Consider the following 23,087-nt stretch of genomic DNA (forward strand, 5'->3'; position numbering starts at 1 on the left):
TCCAAGTGGAGGTGAAGTATTCGAAATATTTTTCTATTTCAAATTAGAGATAATATACAAATTTGCTTTAATTTAACAGTTACAGCAGACTAGAATAAAAAAATGCGAGAATATTGAACACTGTTTTTTGACTTCATTTGTTTTGGTACTGTACATAGATTGCAGTAAACTTGGAATATTTCAGGACAAGAGACCATGGTGTTTTGCTTCTATCTCAGTGGTGCTGAGATAACAAACAACTAAAAACAAGCGTTTACATGAGTAGCCCTCAGTGGCAGATGCTGAAGCAGCTCAACCTTGTCTCCCTTATCTCCAAATCTGTTTCATTAACATCTTCTCAGAGAATCTTGATACATGCTTACAGGGGTAGAGACTCCCATAATGCTGGAATAATAGTAATTAAATCAGTTGGCGGATTAGATAGGGCAACAATGCTGAACTTTTGGGAATTACAGATAAAGGAATAGACCTCACAGCCTTGTGGTACAGACATGTCAAATTGCTGGAGAAAATGACCATGCCTATCTTGATTATAGTATTAATATTGTGCTTAATTTTCTTTAAATCAGCAAGGTAGGCTGAAATCATAAGACTAGTTGGACAGCTGATCTTACCTCTTTTTTCCCTCTTCTCTTCACTAAAAAAACGCAGATGGTCCAAGTAATCCCTGTGAGATGGCTGAACCTGCAAGAGTACCAGAGCAAAAAACTCATGGCGGATCATGGGGTCACAGTTCAGCGATTCTTTGTTGCTGATTCCTCAAAAGATGCCCTGGAGGCTGCTAAGAGACTGAGTAAGTTCAGTAATGTTGGGTAGAATTTCCAACAGTGTGAAAGCAACACTGCACTGCTAAATAAACAGTTGATTGCAGATAACTTTTGATGTTACATTTCATAGTGCTGGTAACCTTGATTAAGACGACTAAGATCTGATGAGATTAGACATTTCCATAGTACCTCCAAAGGCCCAATTGGACAGCACATGGATGCAACCCTCAGGTTGATGAGCATGTTATAGATTAGTTTGATTTAAAAACATTTCAATGCAATTGCTGTTTTTGCAAACGATGGCAATAACAATGCTTAATGCAAACTCGATTTGACAAAAAAATACACTTTACTATCTGTTTGTTGTAGTTCCCCTGAACTGTATAGTGTGAAACTGAGTCGTACAGATCCAGAAACTCCTATGTTTGCTCCCCATTCTGAGTTGTTCTGTGCCAGTACAACAATAAGGATCCTACATTTCATCTTAGAGCTGCTGGGCTTGGGAGGCAAACCTTAGTCAGGTTTTCTACTCCTGCTTGCTGAGAGTGTAATCATTAGTGATAAATTTTCCATTGGAAAGCAGGTGATCACTTCACTGGAGGCTTGTGTATTTGTCGTTTTTTTTATATCTTACAATATGTTAACCCATAGTAAAATCTGATATTGATTGACAGTTTAATGGTTTAAATTTTCATATGATACCTCACATTAGCAATACTTTGTGATTTAAAAGTATTTGATCAATATGCTGATGGATGGGGAGTGCTTTCTGCAAACAAACAATACTGATAGGCGATGCAATACACTTATATGAATCTTCACTGCTTTATGACCTGATCACAAATATTACTAGTAAGGAAGATGAGAAAAATTAAGGTTGTGAGAAGATCATTAATTCCACCGAAGCTCATCCCTCTACCCACTATACTCAAACTGAGTACTTTTTACAGGAGACTTATATTAGCTATATTTATGTGATCTACATATCAGATATCTTATCAAGATAAATATTGTCAGATTTGGCACTGAAATTCGGAATGGCAAGAGCCAAGAGCACAGATCAGTTCAGGCTCCTACCAAAGTTTGCTGGGTTTATTAGGAGTAGGAACCAGAGGCAGTGCATTTGGAATCTGGAACCTGGAGCTGTGCCCCAAATAATTTTTACATAAAACTCTGTGGCATCATAGGGTGTTTGAATGATTCCTGCTGTGTACATTATTGATTTTGTAACGGTATTCAGTTTCACTTTGAAACTCCATAATGTTTTTGCTTCTACTGACCCACATAACAGGAAATTACAGTTTTTATCTTCCAAGTAAACATATTCTTCATAAAACTATCAGAGAATTCCAGGAGTGTGTGACTGCAAAGAGGAGTTTGCCTTAAGTTGTCCCATAACCTTCCTCTCCACATCTTCCTCAATATCCACTGTGTTAGGCTGCAAACCTTGTGTCACTGTTTGTGACCATTGGAATGCCGATAAGAGTCTATTTTAATGATCTAAAGTAGAAATGAAAAATGATTGCTTTGTAATGTTGCTGTTGGATGGTACAGTCTACATTCTGAGCAGCTGCTCAGTGCTTTTGGAGATGCAAACCGTTTCCAGTACTGTATTGTAAATGGTTTCAAACGGTACTTCAAAGGATTGAGAATTCCAGCAATTGCAAAGGTGAGTATTGATCAGAGGGGTACAAAATCTACGAACACACACAAGGATTTTAATCAGTTGCATTGATAGGATCTGCAGCTGATTTTGAACATCAGAAATGTATCTTAAAAAATTGTACCCACATTATTGCAAGGCCAAATTCTAGGATGAAAAAACTGAATTAATGTTGAACTCGATCGTCTGTACAATCAAATGCATATATCGCATGCAACAATACAATGTCTAGAGCATAGAATCCAGGCAATTGGCATCTATGTAGACACTCGCAGCTGGTATTGACCAAAATCTTTAACCTTTCTTTGCAGCTTGTTTGTAGCTGGCAACATCCTTCTGCTCTAAATCCTTTCCAATCTCTTACCGTAAGCCAGTTATATGCACCTTGAGTCCCTGATGTAATTCTGCAGTTAGAAACCTGAGTGCCCCAATACTATATTAAGCTACAAACTTCAATATGGTTTCCATCCTTTAAAGTTGACTTTCCACATGTTCAAGTCAGCTTTGAGTATGAAGCAGTTTTACAAATTGTGATTTAAAATAACATTGCCTATTCTTAGATATATTGATTTTTTTAGACTGACCAAGAGAGCGAGTTTCAAAAACAATTACTGTTTTGGGATTCTTAAAAATAAACTAATGTTGCTGGAAGCTATTACTATCTACACAACCTTGCGGATGCTAGAAATTGAGCACATTTTTAAAAACAATCTTAACAGGATTGTGAGATTATATGTATAGATTCTACTGGAATCGAGTGTAATTGTCAAATGTAAGATTAATAATGCTAGTTGTTTTTTGTTAGGAATGCTCTTAATTTAATAATTTGCTGCAGTGGTTTAAAATCTTTGTGTTTGATGTATTAAATTATAACTATAATTTACACCACGCCTAGTGCTCATCATTGACAAATCCAAACTTGGATGAGCATCAACGGTCTTTAAGATTCTGATGGGAATACATAATGTAGACCACAATAAGATGTTAATCTTGTACTGAACAGTAGAACCAAAGGACGGCCTGCTCTTGAAGGGGAGGTAAATTCAGAACAAATCTGCGGGAACACTACTTCGGTGAGCGAGTATCAAACGTATGGAACAGACTCCCTAGGCAGACAGACGGTGGAAGCAAAAATGACGTTTGTTTCAAGAACAAATGAGATAGATTTCTACTAGAAAATAATACCTCAGGATACAGTATATAGTTTAGGACACAACATGTCAAGCAACTGCCAGGATGGTGGAAGGTGAACTAGATGGACTTTGGTCTTCTTTCGCCTAGCAAGTTCTTATGTTCTTATCTTATTTATACCAATATGTGTTAAGCCTGAAAAAAGTTAACAATTTTTTTTCTGTGTTTCTTTCCTAATCACTGAAATAACAGCAGATTAGTCCTTAGTTATTATAAGTGATTTAAAAATCAGCTAGCACAACCATGAACTGCAACATTTTGCTTTGATAGTCAGATCTGGATACCGATAACTAGAGTGTTTTAAAATTTATTCTGCATATTGGATAAAACACAATTCCTAAATAACATGGGGGGGATACTTTTATTTTGCTATAAATTTGCTGATAATCTCAATAAAAGGAGGCTAAATAGTGCTTAAAAAGTTTTAGACTAGTTAACCAGCCTCATGGTGTTTAGATGGATTTTGATGTAGAAAAATGAAATGGTAAAGCTGTGAACGCAATGAAGGCATGCCTATTAGCAGAGGTGGAGAAGAAATGGTTATTGATTATTGAAATGGTTATTGATTATAGAAATGGTTATGCTTATTGATCATTCACTGAAAGTTTCCAGCCAATAACTAGATTGCGCTTTGAAGAAATTTGACTAAATCAACAAAACATGTGTACATCACTGGTGGAATGGGAGTGGATTTGCAATCATATTTGTGGTTTTTAGACACCCTGCCTTTGGAATAACATCAAAGCATTAAAAAGAATTCGGAGAACGCAAGAATGATTCAGAATTCAGTTTCATTCCCCAAATTATAAGATGTTCTCAGGGTAGACTTTTTAATTTATTGGAAAGAAAAATGGGTGATATGCGGATCTAAGATCTAAACCAGCAATTTGACTTAAACAGTTAGAGAGCATAGGTTTAACATGGGTTAATGTTAGATTTTTAACATTAAAAAAAGTTGGCACATACGTAGAAACAGATCCACATCAATATCAGTAAATAGTGTAAGAATTTTAAAGGATTAACTCCTTTAATAATAATAATAATCCTTGCATTTGATATAGCGCTTTTCACATTGGGAGGACGTCCCAAAGCGCTTCACAGAACACACTGTAAAGTGAATTGACTGTATATTTGTGAGTGAACGCGGCAGCCAATTGCGCACAGCAATGTCCCACAAACAGTCGTAGATTGAAAATGACCAATTTATTATTGTTTTTTTGTTTTTTTGGAGGGATTATTATTAGGCGTGTGGAGTAAGGAAACTTGCCCAAGGTTTCGCTCTGCCTAGAATTGAACTCAGGTCTCTCGCTTTCAAAGCGAGTGCTCTAACCACTGAGCTACAGGACTCCACGAGGTAATTTAAGGTAATTAGATAGATATTTTCTCTGAAACTTTATTGAGGAATAGATGTAGATTGAGATGAACAAATACTCCATGGGAAACGATTGTTTTTTATCATCCTCTCTGCCTTAACTTCTGTCATCCTCTTTTGGGAAAATGAATTTCTGAAATTATGGTGTAAAGAAACTTCAATGCATATTTACTGCCTACTTATATTTAATTGCTTCTGTTCTCCCCATTCCCTTGAGATTTATTATTGTAGCGTCGAGCTGCGTAATCATGTGGGTCAAGCTGAGCATCCATCAACAGCTTTTATATTGGAGACTTGGTATGTTGCTTCCCATACTGTTATCAGCAAGCACATTTTTCCACTTTACCTCTACATGCTCTCATATTATAGAAGATACTGCTACAAAATTGAAAATCAGGTTGCCGAAGACCTATGATTTAGTAAATATACACTGAATGAGAATTGACTACTAAATGTGAAATTTAGTGTTAAATACCTGTCAACACTGGGGTTCTTCCACATTTTCGGTTTAATTCAGCCGTTATTTCATATCAGTCTAGTGGTCCATTGCCACATAAAGCATACAGCAAGATCTGTTCACTAAAGATTTTATACGAAAATGTTTTATGTTGTTAGATGTTATGGAAGAAAAGTGAAACAATCTTGTGGGACGTTGGATGGGTAATCTAAATGAATCATACTTGCATTACTAACGGGGATTACTCAGAAAAGCATATTTGTGAGATGAACTAAGATCATTAAAGGGTTGAAGAGATTGTTTAAATTTACTTTTACCTTCTTTTCATGTGGAATATTGCGATCCAGTTCAAATAAAGTTGATTCTAGGATTCTCTGTAAGGGTACTGTAGTTTTCTCAGTCTGGTAATTTAACAAGCAGATGTTGCATAGATGTGTGGTTTTGTTGGAACAACAACAACAACAAGATTCCATTTATAAAGCGCCTTTCACGTCAGGAGGACGTCCCAAGGCGCTGCACAGTTGGGTCAGGACCCGAGCAGGGGGGAAATGGTCAGGGTGAGGGGAGGGGAGGGAGCGAGGAGGGGGGAAATGGTCAGGGTGAGGGGAGGGATGGGAGGAGCGAGGAGGGGGAAGAGAGTCGAGAGGGGAGCTGAAGGCTCGGTCAAAGAGAAAGGTTTTGAGACCGGCCTTGAAAGAGGAGAGGGAGGAAGCAAGGCGAAGGCACTGGGGGATGGAGTTCCAGAGCCTCGGGGGTGAGAGGCTGAAGGCCCGACCACCAATGGTAGGGCGATTGGGGCGGGGAACGTGGAGCAGACCGGAGCCGGAGGAACGGAGGGTACGGGCAGGTAGGTAGGGAGATAGTAGGTTGGAGAGGTAGGAGGGAGCAAGGCCGTGAATGGCCTTGTAGGTGAGGATGAGGATCTTGAAATCAAGTCAGCAATATAATTTCACAATTTATTATTCAACCTTTAACAGCATGCAAAAAGTGGTCTGATGAATGTTCCACATGTAAATGAGTCGGTGCCTACAGAAGCATCTACTAGTGAAATGGTCCCATAGAAATCATCAATTGCATATTATTGTACTGTAACTAGGATGTGCAGTTTTCTAAGGGGCAATTACACGAACACCCAAACTAGTCTGAAGCATTAAAATAACAAATCTGTAATTTATATTTTAATAAAAAATATCCAGATAGCATTTCAATCTTCATATAAACTAAGCAACTCTGGTGTATATAAACAGCATATAACATGGCTCTAATTAAAAGATCTTCACAACATACTTTTCCACAGTCACTGCAGTTTTCTGCAGTTAGATCCATAGTTTTCAGGAGATTACAGTATTTAACAAACTTTTCAGTATGTCATTAAATTTGCTAACACTTTTCAGTGTGTCAATAAAATAACTGAGACCTCAATCTAGAAACCACAAAACGAGTGTGTCATCTGGCATACATGTGGCATTCTGCGGATGACATTGCCAAGACCCCTGCGGTACATCACAGGTGACCGGTCGGGGGCGGGAGGAGAAACTGAAGAAATAAAATGAAGGCGGTTTATTAGGTAGGACTTGAACCAGGAGGTCCCACTGAGGTGGATAAAGGAGGAGAGGCAGGGGATGAGGATGGCGTTGTCGACTGTGTCGAACGCGGTGGAGCGGTCCAGGAGGACGAGGAGACAGAGGGAGCCCAGGTCACAGAGAGAGAGGCTGTTATTTGTGACCTTCACAAGCGCCGTCTCTATGCTGTGTGCAAGGCGAAAACCAGACTGGAGGGGCTCGAGAAGGGAGTGGAGGGAGAGGCAAGAGCAAAGCTGGTTTGCGACAATACGTTCCAGAGATTTGGCAAGGAAGGGCAGTTAGAAATAGGAGGGTAATTTGTGATGTTGAGTCAATGGTGATTTTTTTGAGAAAAGGAATGATGACAGCGGTTTTAAGGGGGAGAGGAACAATCTGAGGAGAGCGACAGGTTGACTGTCAGCCAGCAGGGGGGAGAGGATGGGGAGAGGGTCGAGGCAGCAGGTGGTGGGATTCATCTGGGAGAAAAGGGGGCGTAATCATCGCAAAGTGGTTTAGGGAGGGGGGAGTGGAAGGAGGGGGTGGTGTAGACGGTCTGGGGGTTGAAGAAAGGGACGTAAGGGAGGAGGATGCAGCCAAGCGGATATTTTCATCTTTGACACAAAGACTTCTGGGACCTCTTTGCACTTGGAGTTTGAAATGTGGATGAAGGCAGCTTGGGGGTGTGCTTGGAGGAGGTGGTGGAGAACAGTGCCTTTGGGTTATTTTTGGTCTCCAAAATGGTTTGGGATTAAAAGGCAGTTTTGGCCTACGAAAGGGAGTGGCGGTAGTTGTGGAGATCCTCGAGCCATGTTCAGATTTTGCACCATGTTTTCCAACATGCTTCACATAGGTGGGTTGGAGAACATGGTGCAAAACCTGATATCTGTCCACAGTTTTCAACCTGATGAATGTAAATATAATATTTGTTTGTGTTACTACCCGTTATTCATGTGAGTAACTGTTAAAAACATAAAATGCATCAGAGCATGCTTCTGCAATTCCATTATTTGCAGTAGACTTTCCATAAATGTAAATGAAACACATTTCTTTTACAGTGATATAAAGATGTAAGCAATTGTATGATTATTGCAGCTTTATTAGAGTGTTAAATAATCCATTTCTTCATTACATGCCAGGTCTGACAAAGCACCCTGTTACTGCAAATGTTGTGTAGTTCCATTCCTTTGTCAGAGCCTCTTGAAATCAGTGTAATGGAGTAATTTAGAAAGAAGAACTCGGCTGTAGATCACTTATCAGTCTGGTCCAGTCCTTGCTCGGGAGAGGTTCCACGTGGCAGTGAATGATCTAATATGTTGAAATACAAGAAAAATCTTGCGCTATAAAGAGGAAAATACAATGCAATGTGGGTGTTATTTCATGTGATTGTTTACCTTTGTAGCCAACCAGTGTAAGATATCCTGGTTAGCCAGTTTACATCAGGCTTTTTGTAAACAGATGCGCACAACTGGCAAGTAATTGCCAGGGGTCTAACAAATCAAAATCTCATTTTGGAAGCCTGACATTAATGTTCGGGTCACTTATTGTGTTGTATGTTAGATAAAATCCTAGCAGAATGACTAACTGTCCAACACTGTTCTGTTGATTTATTGAAAATAATTCAATTCAATTTTGGGATGCTTTATTTAGAAACCAGAGAAATGGCTTTGTTGTTAATTTGCTTTAAAAATGAACAATGGATTAAATTAGATTTATGAGCACAATGCGTTAGTTGAAGATGCAATCAGGAGTTTTTACATTGAAGCTGTGCTGTCATTTTGAACATAAATTGTGGTGTGCATCAGAATATACCCTATATTTGACGGTGTCCATCTAAGGAACTCTGTCACCTGCGTTAAGAAATTCATTAAACGTCACTCAAATGGAGTAGGAGAGCTCTGGGAAATCTCTGATTTGCCCTCAGGCACAATAGTACAAATTCTGCACCTTTTTGAGTCCTCTCAGCAACCACAAGGGTCAAATTTGTGAGACAATAGCCTTGTTATAGCTGACTGTGGTTCCACCCAGTTACTCTGCCCAACATGACAAAAAAGTCAAATTGGGTATGGTTACTATATACTTATACATTGTTCAGTGAGCAAATCGTTGCATAAAGGTCATGTGAGCATTGTTCTGTTCGGCAGGGGAGAATGTTGGAACAGAAATTGTGATTATGCACGCTCTATATTTGAATGTACTGTACCATAGTAAAGGAAAGAAAATCAGCCTGTTCTACAACTCTTAAGAGGGAGCATGTCAAGCTAAATATACACACCTACTCTGCAATGTCAGAACGTGCTTGGCATGCATATAATAGGGATTATACAGAGATTTTGACAGAACACAGAAGAGCCAGAAATTAGACTGTTCGCTCTCTCTGAACCGAGGGCTTGCTGTGCAGGCAAGATGAGCACAGGGGATTTGGCAGGAGGTTCAGGTTTCACCTTGTTGCTATTTCACAGCTGTGTTGTAGATAATGGCAGAAAGGCCATCCCATAGAGAGACCTGTCCTTGGCTGTCATACAGTATGACTGAAGGCTTGCTTATTACCATTCTTATGTGCCAGTTGTTAAGATGGGCCAGTGGCAAACCACAAACTGAATATATTCCTTCATAACCATTTTAATTTGAACCAAGATATAAATAAAAGTATAGCTTATGGTATGGATGCTTACTTGCACTGATCACCTTCTTTGATCCACAATAACAGCATATGGTTCTATAAAGAGGAAAACATTCTCATTTGGGAACAGTAACTTCATTCATTGAAAATAACCATTTGTTTATGTACTTTTTGTGTTTGCTGCAACTCATAGAATAGTTTTGAGATGTTGCAAATTGGCTGACCATTATAAACTGAAAGATTCATGTTTTTAAACATGACTATAAGGAGATGCTTTCAAAGTTATTAATGCCATGAAGCCTCACATTCAGTAGATGAATGGGAGAGATCGATAATGTCAATCAAAAATAAATTTAAGCAATACCAAATGCAGGCAACACTTCAGATAAATCTCTGAAAATAACGCAACAGCTACCACTATAAATATCAAACCATTCTCTTCCCCACTCCAAAAATTCTTCCAACAGCTCATAGTGCAACGAATGACTGTTTATAGTAATATAAATCTAAATAAATTAAAAATAATGTTACAGTTCTATATATGTTTATATAGTTTATGTGTCAGCCTGGTTCAGTTGGCACAATACACCAATCCCAAATTGCATTGAGCCATATGTTCCTGTTGCAGTTGGAGCTGGATGATTTTTTTTAGCTTAATAAACATAATAGTTTTTGTTTATTAGTCTTCACTTTGATTTGTAGTTTGTAAACCGGACATCTGTTCACTTATTTAAATGTAAGAAAATTAGCTGTACACACATAAAAAAATATGTAATATATACGGCTAACATAATCTGGTTTTATTTATATATGTTAGATTGTGGAAGCTCAAAAAGAAATTGAGGCTAAAGAGCTGGGCAAATTCTGTTCCCATGCATTTCGGAGGGATAAGAGTTGTGTACTTTCATCTTTCGCAAGCTATTTGCAAACACTTAACATACTTTTCAAAACAAACAGAAGATTATGTACTCTGACATAAGGTAGTTTTGAACCAAGCTATGGTATTTGGATCTTTTGGAATGTTTGCATATTTATCCCACTCTGGTGTATCTAGACTCTACTTACACGCATGATGACCAATTGAACTAAGTAGAGCTGTAGTTTTTTGAGCAAAATTGATCGTACCGCATCACTATTTATATTTCAGAGCTGCTTCAACAAGAGGATGACTTGGTTATCCTAGAATCTCCAATACAGGAGTCCTGTAGCACAGTGAGGAACCCTGTAACTCATTAGAGCACTAGCTTTGCAAGCGAGAGCACCTGGATTTGATTCCTGGGCAGGGCGAAAGGTTGGGGAAGTTTCCTTACTCCACACTCCTCTGTTTACCTAGCAGTAAGTAATTCCTTCAAAAACAAAAGTGAGTAATTGGTCACTCAATCAATGACTGTTTGTGGGACACTGCTGTGCACAATTGGCTGCCGCGCGCCCGCAAAATATAATCAATTCACTTTACGGTATATTCTGTGAAGCGCTTTGAGACGTCTCAAAGATATGATAAGCTGCTATACAAGGATTATTATTATTACTACTGTGAAATTTCACTACTGCTGAATTCTGTAATGCATCATTTGTGGAGGTCTTGGTAGGGCTGTAATGTGAACTGAAGTTGTGATATGGTGTAGGTAAATGTAGCCAGAAAAAGATCCGCCTAAAGCCAGAAAAATAGCTCCAAGCAGGTCTATTTACTGGTGGTACTGCTCCCTCTGGAATGCTGGAGTGTAAAGAGGAGTATTAGTCAGCCAAAGATTGTGTTATAGGGAGATGCAATGAGACCTCAGTCTGAAATTGCATAAATATAAAGTCCTGCAATGGAGAGTCTTACTTATACCATTAAGATTATTTGATTCACAAAATGCTGTGTTTTAGGAATACGATTGTCAGTTAGGAAAATATGAGTACTAAATCTGTCACACTGATTCTTCTCTACAGGAATACTAACCGAGAAGCTAAGGAACTATAAACCTTCACCCACCAGAATTCTATCAGAACATTACTGCTTTCATAATTGTAGCTCCCTTTTCAATGAAAGTGAAGTCAAATATGTATGTATTAATTTTGTCTAGGCTTGGAAGAGTGTGAGTTTTGTGAATGTGAGTATACTGGAGACTAGAGTGTTTTCACTAGAGTAAATACAAGCAAATCAGAATCTTGATGAGGAGGTTTTGAACAAATTAAACAGAAAAAAAAGTATTTAACATTTGTGGCTACTGCTTCCATTTAGAGTACTAGGGAATATTTTGTTTTATGGAGAAATAGCAGTATTGTATTAGCATTTCTGTGCTGCATATTTTATAATAATTATAACCCTTGCATTTAATATAGTGCCGTATGTCATTGAGACACCTCAAAGCGCTTCACAGAATATACTTTAAAGTGAATTCACTTTATATTTTGTGGACAAAACGTGGCAGCCAATTGCGCACAGCAGTGTCCCACATACAGTCGTAGATTATTATTACTATTAAACAGTGATCAAATTATTATTATTATTTTCTTCTCTACCCCCTCCTCGCTCCCTCCCTTCCCTCCCCTCACCCTGACTATTTCCCCCCTGCTCGGGTCCTGACCCAACTGTCCAGCGCCTTGGGACGTCCTCCCGACGTGAAAGGCGCTCTATAAATTAAATCTTGTTGTTGTTGTTGTTTCTGGGGGGGAAGGGATTATTACTGCCGGAAAAGCGATCCACCAATCGAATAACTTACAGCTAGGTAAACAGAGGTGTGTGGAGTAAGGAAACATGCCCAACGTTTCGCCCTCCCCTCGCTTGTGCCCAGGTCCTCTCACTTTTGAGGCGAGTGCTCGAACCAATATACTACAGGACTCCACATATATTCACAATGTAATATAATTACATTGAGAATATTACCTTGCAATTAGTACATTAAATATTTGCAATACTGTATATATAATTTAGGCTATACAGTGGATATTCCAGAAATGCATAGTTTAAGATTATATACATTACTTTAAGTGCCTCATTTATTCTATTCCTGTTTAGGACTCCTATGTCTGTGTGTGCCTGCAGCACAACTGAATTTATTTCCCAATGCATTTTGAAGAAAATTACTGAGCTCTCTGAACAGCCAGAATCAGGGTACATTTTTAAAAAAAACTCAGTTACTTAATGCTACCCTCCAATCTGTCCTTATCGCTGTAATTCCTGATTCCTGTTAGTTGTTTTGTAACTCACATTCTGAGAGAATTATAGTATACAAGCGGTAGCAATTTTTTTAAATTGAGAAACCTGCTTTTGTAACGGGCCAAGTGATCATAGGGGATGATGCCAAGACCAAACATAGCAGGCAAGAGGGTGGGATAAATAATAAACCTTGCATTTGATAGTGTTTTAATGTTAAAACATCTCAAAGCACTTCACAGGTGATTTCTCATTTACCTATCATTTACCAGAGCAGCTATTTTGCACCAGGGAGGTCCCACAACCAGCCATGCTATGAATAACTAATTTATCTGGAAGATTGGTGCCTTAGAAATCAAGAAGTATTAGTTGGGTTTATGCTGAGTTTGTCTTCCAGCACTGTAATATACAAATGTTGCCTACGAGGCAGTTATCAACACGTCCAAAAGTGGGTCATCAACTTGCCTCTGGAGACAAGAGTACCCAGAACATTAAAGTAGACAGCTCCTTCTGCTGTTGGGTCCATTGGCTGTCTTTCTGAGGTTTATGCTCAGTTATTTCAATGTTGCTTATGGTGTCTTCACATTGAAAACAGGCAGAATCTACAGCAACAGCAGCCTCTTGGCAATTTCAAAACCAGGTCTATTGAACATGTTCTGAAGCAGTGTGTAAAGTAAATCAAGGAATAAAAGATGGCAGATTATTGGAGGGAGAAAAAGCTTGGAGTTGAGTACTGATAGTTTCATTGCCCTGAGGTTCTGGTTGATATTTATATAGTTGCTGGAATATTACTGAACAAAATTAATAGGTAAGCTTTACAATTTACACTATTTCAAAGGTGCAAGATAGTAAGTAATCATTTTGGAACTAATCTGTTACCTGATTTTCTGGGATTTGTGCTGTTCAGTGAAGCAGCACATGGAGGATTATTTTTTAATGGCTCAATTTAATCACCGTAAAATACTGGATACACAGCATGTGCTATGATGATTCCTATTTATGAGGTTTAGCTTCCAGTGATAACGCTCTATTGTGTTCTTCAAAGTTATTACAGAAATACCAGTGGAAAAAACTAAGCTACTCTTCACAAGTGTTCTGCAAATAAATATACAAGTAATATATAATTGTGCAATATATTGTGTAATATACAAGTATGTGAAGGCTCCGTAGATATAAAGACCAATGGAACATGCAAGTCTGAAGTTTCCAGTATAAATGGGATAGTCGGATTACGTGAGTTGTCATTTTAGATATACAGATATGTTTTCAATGAGTTTGAGTTCTGAGATGTGCTTTGAGTTTTTGGCTGTTTTTGCACTAATGTTTAGTTGTCATTCACTTAGGATAAAAATACTAAGTAAATGACAACTATACATTAGTGCAAAAGGTGACATATGTAAATGATAGACTCATGAATAATTTAATCAGGTGGATCCAATCTTAGTCATTGCAGGTAACACTGACACCTTCATCTACAGAGGACTCGTGTCACAAATTAATGATTATAAATTGTGATGTCTAAACTCTAGAAACGTTTTTCAAAGTAACTACAGTATACTTGATAGATAAGTTGCAGGGAGCACTAACTTGCTGGCCAGTAATATGCAGCGCGATAGCTAAAATTGCACTTTCCCATACTGGTTAAGTACAGATGATGTGCTTGTTAATTAGTTACAGCATTCAGAAAAGTGCACTCATAAGGGAAAGAGTGAAATATCGCACTTTGCTATAAAGGGACAGATGTGCTCTCATTTTAGAAGCTCTTTCCAAAATGTTTAATAGAGGGTCCTTTAAATTAATGTATCATTGTAGCACATTATATCTGTGTAATAAACCCCACTCAAAACCGTAGTAGCATGGTCCTGTTATGTCAAGATCTGCATTAGTCAATTGCATTGTTGTAGAAACTTTATTCAGAAGGGAGAATTTATTTATTACATATATGAATGCTATCAGCATCATATAATAGGATGATTCACACTGAGCTGTTACTGTTGCTATTCATGATTTCAGAAACAAGGATACTAAATATATGCTTGTTATGGAGTACAAATTCACCTTTTTGCCATAATACTGTAATGTACTCTTACACTATTTTTAAGATTAAAACTGTGGAATACTTTATTTGGTAGCCTCAGGCACCTCACCACAAAATCCATCTAAATGGCCAACATTAAAGATTAACTTGGATAAACATTCTTTTTCATGTATTTAAGCAACTACAATATCTACCAACATCATGACAAATAAGATATTAGAATAATTAAACATTCAATTTAGGCCTGACTTTCTCTAAATCTCTTATGTACCATTTGCTTAATTGCTCAAACTTTCTGATAAAAATAAAATTTAATTTAGGACTAAAACATTGCTAGGTGTTTTTAAAGATAGTGCAACAAATGTAACTCCTTTCTCTTTATTTAATGGTTAGATTATCATATAATCCTACAGACATCTGATAACTGACCATCTGGCAACACAGCCTTTAAGACAACATATGGCCTGTTGTTTCATAAGGGTAATTGATTTCTAGTTCAGCTCGTCAAATTGATGCCAGCAGCATTTTGAAAAGTGACTGAGAAAGCCTACCAGTGCCAGCTCAGTTTACTACCATTGGTTCATTTGTAGGTTTACTTGTGGAACCTGCACAGTACCAAGCCTGAAGCAAAATAAAGTAGTGCAGTGGAGACCAGCACAAAATTAAAGTAATTTGACAATTGGGTACCACTCTCGGCCTCTGTTACCCTTATTTTGCTTCAGACCTAATTCCATGGGGCAGGTACAGACTACAAGCCACATGAATGAGGAAATTAGTAATGTAAATATGATGTGGTAATTAGAACAGCTCCTTACCCTTCTGTCAATCTTTATGCTGCTGCAAGGTACAAGTTAAACAGGGCATAATTGTCCTGCCATCTGTGAGGATGGCACAGGGGTAAATGTTTGGGTTTTGGTGGGCCACTAAATCAATTTCTGTATATTTGGAGTATTTGTTATTTTCATCCTGCATTCAATTAACACTACACGCAGAGAATCTCCAATAATAATATCAATTACTAACAACCTCCCTTGATCACCTGAGGACCTCAACATCTTCAGGTACAAATATGTGGTTAATCATAGCTCCTGGGATCAGTGACGAAGCTGACCTTTTCTTGAGGCCAGCGAATTGTCATATTACGATTTCCGTACATTATTAACCTCAGGTTGAATGAAAGCAGATTGACTCTGGATTTGTTTACACTAAAGGGAATTCATTGTATGTGTATCCCTGACTGAATCGGTTTGTGTTTACTGCTAATTCTAAGTCCCATTGATACTCAGACATCTTCTCAATAAATGTATTTGATCCTAAGGGATCAAATACCATAAGAGTAGGAGATGCCTCTATCTCAGCAGTCTGCTCTGATACTGATTCACCCACTGGTTTTAAAGCAGCTACAATCAACAGCATTTGTTGTCCAAGGGTAATGGATTTTAACAAACATCAGGTCAATTTATATACTGCTTGTTTTAATGTGAGCCCTTTCCCCAAAAGCTAATGAACTAAGTTCAGCTAATTTACATTCCTGTTGTGATCATCAATTTGAAATTCTGCCTGATAATTGGGCAACTTTGAAATAAGCTGCAGCATTGTGCCCGAATGTAAAAGTTCCTGAGCAAATGAGTTCATTTAGGTATCTAATCCACAATTCTATAAAATATTTTTAAAATATTTTAGTGCACTAGGATAATATTCCAACATTCTATGCAGAATATGAAAAGAAATCACAAATTATTGCTGAATATAGACTGCTGCCTGCTGTATAAAGGACAATGCTTAAGTGAAGGTGTTGACACACGTGTGCTCTTTGTGCAACCTTTCATTAACAAGTAAAATTCCCATTTCATACCTCGGGGTAATAATAATAATAATAATAATAATAATCCTTGCATTTGATATAGCGCTTTTCACATCGGGAGGACGTCCCAAAGCGCTTCACAGAACACACTGTAAAGTGAATTGACTGTATATTTGTGGGCGAACGCGGCAGCCAATTGTGCACAGCAATGTCCCACAAACAGTCGTAGATTGAAAATGATCAATTTAATTATTGTTTTTAGTTTTGGAGGGATTATTATTGGAGGGATTACTATTATTGGAGGCCTAGGTGAAGGCATGAAGATTCCCCTACATATTAAGTTACTTTTCTCTCGACTTTATTTTTATTGCTTATTATTGTTTAGGAAGTGATATGTTTTGGTGAAGGATATTCCAAATTTCCAGCAAGGATGGAATAAGCCACAGATCTGGTTCAGTTACTGATAATCTCAAAGCAGTCAGCCTCTTTTTCATTGAACTTCAGCTTCTGACAGCAGGAATATCTTTGGAACCAGATCCTAATCCCAGCATTGCAATTCTGCATACTGACAGAATCCTGACATCAGCAGGAGCATTAATAAAATCCATAAGGTGGCCCTGGGTACTTCTGGCGGATGGTATACACATGCCTCTTGGTACTTGCCCTCCCAAGTTAGCTTAATTGCTAGCTGTACCATAAAATGCTTCTTTTCTGGCTGCATTGAGTTAATTGGCCCAGTTTGGTCAAATTAGGAAAGAATACAATTTCTGATTCTTTGTTCTACATATCTATTGGAAAAAATCTAGTAACCCGCTGTAGTCTCACGTCACGTTTTCACAACACCTTTGTAGAATTTTTTTGTTATATTAAGATAGGCTTCAGGATCTTCTCACATTATAAATGAGTGGATACCACACGACGAGGACACTCAACGCTATATTAGAGCACTCATTCGCCAAGAGGTTTTACAATACACATGTAGCACAAGTCCCAAAGCTTGTCGGCTTCCTCCACTGTTTGAATACATTTTGAAAGCCGAGCTCACCTGGGAAAATCCTTTTCGGTAAAGAATAGCAGTTGTACGTTCATCACAGATACATAAAGAGTGGTACTGCTAGATGACTATAAAACAAGTATGGAACAAAAGGATCCATACTTGCACATAGTTAGGGACAACAATTTTAGACGGAGTGTACTCGTTCATCCCCCATTCATTAGAAACGTTAGGACCAAATGTCATCTAAAAATTCCCTGCAACCAAGATAGAATTAAACATTTTAAAATTGGGTAGTTTTGTTCCGTGTATCCTTTCTTCACATTTGAGACATTTTCCTACATGTTCCCATTTTGATTATTTGTAATGATTTTTGCAACCTTTATAAATAGCTGTTGTAGCAGAGAATTTTTGCTCATGTTATCAGTTTGGTAAAAAAACTGATTTTGTCAAAATTTACGTAAGACAGAAACTGCTTCCACAGAGAGCACTTTAGTTGTAATTTTAGGTTGAAAAGAAAGATTAAAACTGTCAACCGTACATTTAAATACATTGCTCTGAATCTACAGAGTAATGAGTGCCGAACCCTGATTTCAAAGCTCTTCGTCATCCAAGTTTTAGTTTATTCTCTAGTCCTGCAGTAATTATGTCAATGTGCATCTGTTTGACAGTACAGTCACGTTAACCCCTGAGGCACTTACTGGTACTTGCCTTCCCAAGTTAGCTTAGTTGCTAGCTGCACCATAAGCAGTGGTTGTTTACTGTATATGACAACTTTATTTCCTTCTTTTCTAGATAGAAGAATAATGCAGGCAAATGTGAATAGTGTATATTTGTAGTTTATTTACAGTTTTCTGCGTGTTATAGAATTGAGCACAAAACAAGTACATTCTTTTCAAAAATAATGATGTAAACTTTATCTTGCTTGCTTCTGAGTCTTATTTTTAACAATTTTTATCCAATATGGGTAACCCATTGTTTCTAATGAATGGGGATGAACAAGTACAGTCTCTGCAGAATTTTAATCCAGGTCACACGTTTGCTTTCTGCTGCATTATTTGAATCTGAGATCTTTCAGGTGATAGATAATTGTATTGTTTGGTCTAGTTATTTTATGACACTTACATTTTTTTTGAAGCAGCAAACTGTTGTATTAGAGAAGTGATTCTGACAATTTTTAACTGTAGGTGTTTGAGGGCTGGTATCTTCATATGGTCCCTCGGTAGAATAGATTATTGCTTAATTAAATAACAGATCGCATAAGATCATCTGTTACCTCCAGCAAGATATCCATTCTGAAATTCAAAGAGAATATCAAGCTTAAAAAAAAATCTGCTTACATAAAAGTTGTGTGACTTGCTAATCAAATCCCTTTCGCAGCTTTTACTGATGACAGTAAATATACTTACTCGTTCCAAACTCCGTACCCTCATCTCACTAGTTCTGGCCAGGCTCCACTGGCTCCCAATCACCAAACAGATCGATCTTAAGATTTTCAAATCCCTTCACTCCCTGGTACCTCCCTACCACTCCACCTCCTCACTCCCCAATCCACCACCTGACACCTCCGCTCGACTGGCACCAGCCTCCTGCTTGTTCCTCGTGTCCTCTGCCCCACTGTTGGAGGTTGCGGTTTTAGCCACTGCGCCCCAAAACTCTGGAACACTTTCTCTCAAACCCTTTGCTTTGCCCCCGCTTTCCCCTTTTTCAAGTCCCGCCTGAAAGCCTTCCTTTTTGACCGTGCTTACGGTTACCTTCACACCCCCCCACCGGCTCGGAGTCAGCCTCTGCCACTGTTAAGCACTCCAAGACCCTTTCCTGCAGGGAAGGCGCTATATAAGTGCAAGTTGTTGTTGTCATTGACAGTTAATTAAGATACATTTGTAAAACTCTACACTTATAGATGACTAAGACCAATGAGAAAACCTCATTTACAATAATTTGTGCTTATCTACCAGGTTTCACGTAGGATGAATGTTTCAAACCACTTAACAAACATTATATAGGGACCATCAAGTAGTGGGAAAGAAGGTTGTTCTTTAAATAAGAATGTTGATCAAAATCACTGTCACAGAGAGATGTTTTTACAAGGGTTTATGAAGGCAGGGTGAGTGGAAACAAGAAAAATAAATTTGGTAACTAGTTCCAGAGGGCAAAAGTGGAATGACTGACTGCTCGACCACCAATACAATGAGACGGAAGAAGTGAGCAATGAATGAACGTCCAGATTCGAAAGAACCAAGGGAATAAACAGTAGAATGGGGTTAGAAAGATTACATCGGTAGGCAATGCGGCAAGACTATAATGGAATTAACAACAACAAACAACATTTGTATAGCGTCTTTCATGCCAGGAGAACGTCCCAAGGCGCTGGACAGTCAGAGATTTAGATTCGAGCGGGGGATGTGATCAAGAGGGATAGAGGGCAGGGAGGATAGGAGGATGACCGAAGGCACGGTCGAAGAGGAGGGTCTTGAGACGTGCCTTGAAGGAGGCAGGAGAGGGAGCAAGGCAAAGGGACTGTAGGATGCAGTTCCAAAGGGTGAGGGCAGAGAGGCAGAAGGCCCGACTGCCGATGGTGACGTGGGGTGGGGGATGTGGAGCATTCTGTGATGTGGAGCTGGCTGAGTGGAGAGAGCAGACAGGTCGATATGGAGCTATTCCACTGTACAACACTGCTTTCAAAAATGCTATACATTCTATATTGATCAACAGATGTTACTGGTTATGCAACAAGATTGAAGCAGAGGCTGATTTTTCTCTTCTCCTGCCCCGACCTCCATATCCAGGACATATATAACAGGTGTTCTGATTGCTGCTCTGGAATACGTAAACACAGCGTAGACTTAGGATCAAACTTGGGACCTTTCTGCTCTGTATGGTGTAGTACCCTAGCACATTTGATGACATTTATTTGTAGAGCCATGTAAGGGGCTCGTCTGAAATTGTTTTTCTGCACCAAAATTTCTCTCACCTTCAGGGCCTGTCCTTGCTTTTGGTACTACCATGGTATCAAAGTGCGGGGAAATTAACGGCAGGGAGTTGCAATACAAAATCACATTATTTATTGTGGTAAATGGGAGCTGAATACTACAATGAGTGAGTTGTAAGATTAATTTGAGTCCTGCTGAGTGAAAGGCAAAGAAGGACAATATCTGAGAAGTAAATTAAGATGTGGTGGGAGGTAACAGGACAGAGCTGTGCTTAACTTGGAAACCTCAATTCCCAAGAGCCGCAGAGTTATGAGTATAGATTTTTAGTGGGAGGAATTGAAATATATTTGTCACTATGGCGACTTTGAGAAGGGAGAGAGAGGTACTCCAACAGTGTTTTCTGTAGGAATGTCAAATACACTTACTAAGTGCACAGTGGTAATAATATCGGTCTTGTGATATCTCTCTCTGTGCACAATAAGAAGGAATTATTGATCCTGCTAGTGTTGCCATTTCGTCATCTGTTTCCTTCAGCCAAATTAAGTGTTGATTCTTCTGTAGTATGTGCTATTCATTGCAATATAAGAACAACAACAAAATTACACTTATGTAGCGCCTTTCACGTCGGGAGAACATTCCAAGGTGCTGGACAGACAGAGTTATGGACTCGAGCTGGGGGTCGGGGGAGGATGGAGGGCAGGGGGGGAAGCAGGGAGATCGAAATCACGGTCGAAGAGGAGGGTCTTGAGGTGGGTCTTGAAGGTGGCAAGAGAGGGGGCGAGACGGAGGAATTGCAGGATGGAGTTCCAGAGGGTGGGGGCAGAGTGGCGTAAGGCCTACCCGCCAATAGTGGGGCAAGCGAGGCAGGGGACGTGAAGCAGGCCGGAGCCCGCTGAGTGGAGGGGGTGAACAGGATGGTAGCGTTCAGCATATCCTGTAATTATTTTGAAAACCTTTTTATTCATATTGCACTTGTTTGCACCATTTCAGCATTGCTTCTGTCGGAACAATTTGTAATGAGCAATACGTTCTTGAATCCAAACTCTGAATGCTCCTTCGTGCCAAAAAAGGATGATGAACAACAAACCATTGTTTATGGAGTTTGATCTTTCACAAAAAATGAAGAAACCCACACAATAAGAACAATACTGCAACATTGTCTGGAATATAATTTGTGAAAGTGCTGCAAGGCTTCTCACCCCTAGTTGTATACCCGGGTTATGACAAAGCTCTCGGTGTACTAGACGGCCTCTATATCAGTCCTGTCTCTGTTTCGTGCAAGTTCCCTCTTTGAGTGAAACTCCACTAATGAGAATATGCACACGACAACAGGTAATCCCAATACCTTATTGCACAACAAAGGACTGCATTCATCAGCGTCCTTCGCTGCTGAATTCAGCAATAATCTGCTGTGTCTCTCCCTCTCTCCTTAATTTTTACACAGACTCACTATATAGAAAACTCAACTGTTTTTTTGGTCCTTAACCCTATGCCTAACTTTCACTACCTGGAACATGATAACTGTTTCAACATTAAGAAATAGAAAATAACCTGATACAAAACTATGACACTAGCAATTTTTCCCCAAATTAGTTAACAAAGAAAAAACAATCTTGACCTGGAAACAAGACTCTCAGGTCAGGCACATACCTCCTTGATGACACTAAAAGTGAAATGCGACCCCCAAGTTCAGGGACCCCCCACTTTTATATAATCCTAACTCCTCCTCTTTTCAATGTATCGCATTAATACTTGTTCCCTCCATTTTCAATCTCCTCCCTTTTCAATATATCAGTATATAATAATAATCCCTCCAAAAAACAAAAACAATAATTAAATTGGTCATTTTCAATCTATGACTGTTTGTGGGACATTGCTGTGCGCAATTGGCTGCCGCGTTCGCCCACAAAATATACAGTCAACTCACTTTACAGTATATTCTGTGAAGCGCTTTGGGACGTCCTCCCGACATGAAAAGCGCTATATCAAATGCAAGGATTATTATTATTATTATTATTATCAGTAGATTCCCCCTCCAAGACCCACGTGATCCTTTCCTGCCTTTTTGTTTCAGTAACTCACCCAGGTCACAGACTTTGTGTCGCTAAGACTGTCCTTACCACTCTAAAATATATTTCAGTCCCTAGACCACAAATGGGGATAAAGCATTTTGCACCAAATCTCAACACAAACAGAATATCTACATTATAACCCCAACAAAAGAGGTAGAGCGTTAATCTAAACAAGGTGACCATGGGAATGCAATATGTCAATTTTAAAACTTTTTTTCTTCATAATATGGTCTTAATGTTGTATGTCCTAGTGGTCACTGATGAGTAGTATTGCAAATAATGCATTTGTCAATTTTACCATGTTTCACTGCTGTAACTGCTGCAGTGGTTAAGTAATAAACAAGTGATTACGTAGAAAACAGCTGTTCATTTTGCTGTAGGCACTGCACAGTTTGAGTAATCGCAGATCCCAAGGTAGGCTTCAACTGTATTGACTCATATGACAGATGTCCATTATATTGTTCATTTCATTCTG

General features: G+C 38.7%; 1 protein-coding gene across 2 annotated transcripts in view; it reads left to right on the forward strand.

The window, feature by feature from the left end:
• The window catches only part of suclg2 (succinate-CoA ligase GDP-forming subunit beta), a 143,593-nt gene that overhangs the window by 44,484 nt on the left and 76,022 nt on the right, over positions 1 to 23,087 (forward strand). For both annotated transcript variants that reach the window (XM_042339477.1, XM_042339478.1), the window contains exon 2: positions 652 to 793. In XM_042339477.1, the coding sequence (XP_042195411.1) occupies positions 652 to 793 (142 nt within the window). The remainder of the gene's footprint in view (positions 1 to 651; positions 794 to 23,087) is intronic.

This window comes from Callorhinchus milii, unplaced genomic scaffold (assembly GCF_018977255.1).
Source record: "Callorhinchus milii isolate IMCB2004 unplaced genomic scaffold, IMCB_Cmil_1.0 Scaffold12, whole genome shotgun sequence".
NCBI classification, from domain to species: Eukaryota; Metazoa; Chordata; class Chondrichthyes; order Chimaeriformes; family Callorhinchidae; genus Callorhinchus; species Callorhinchus milii.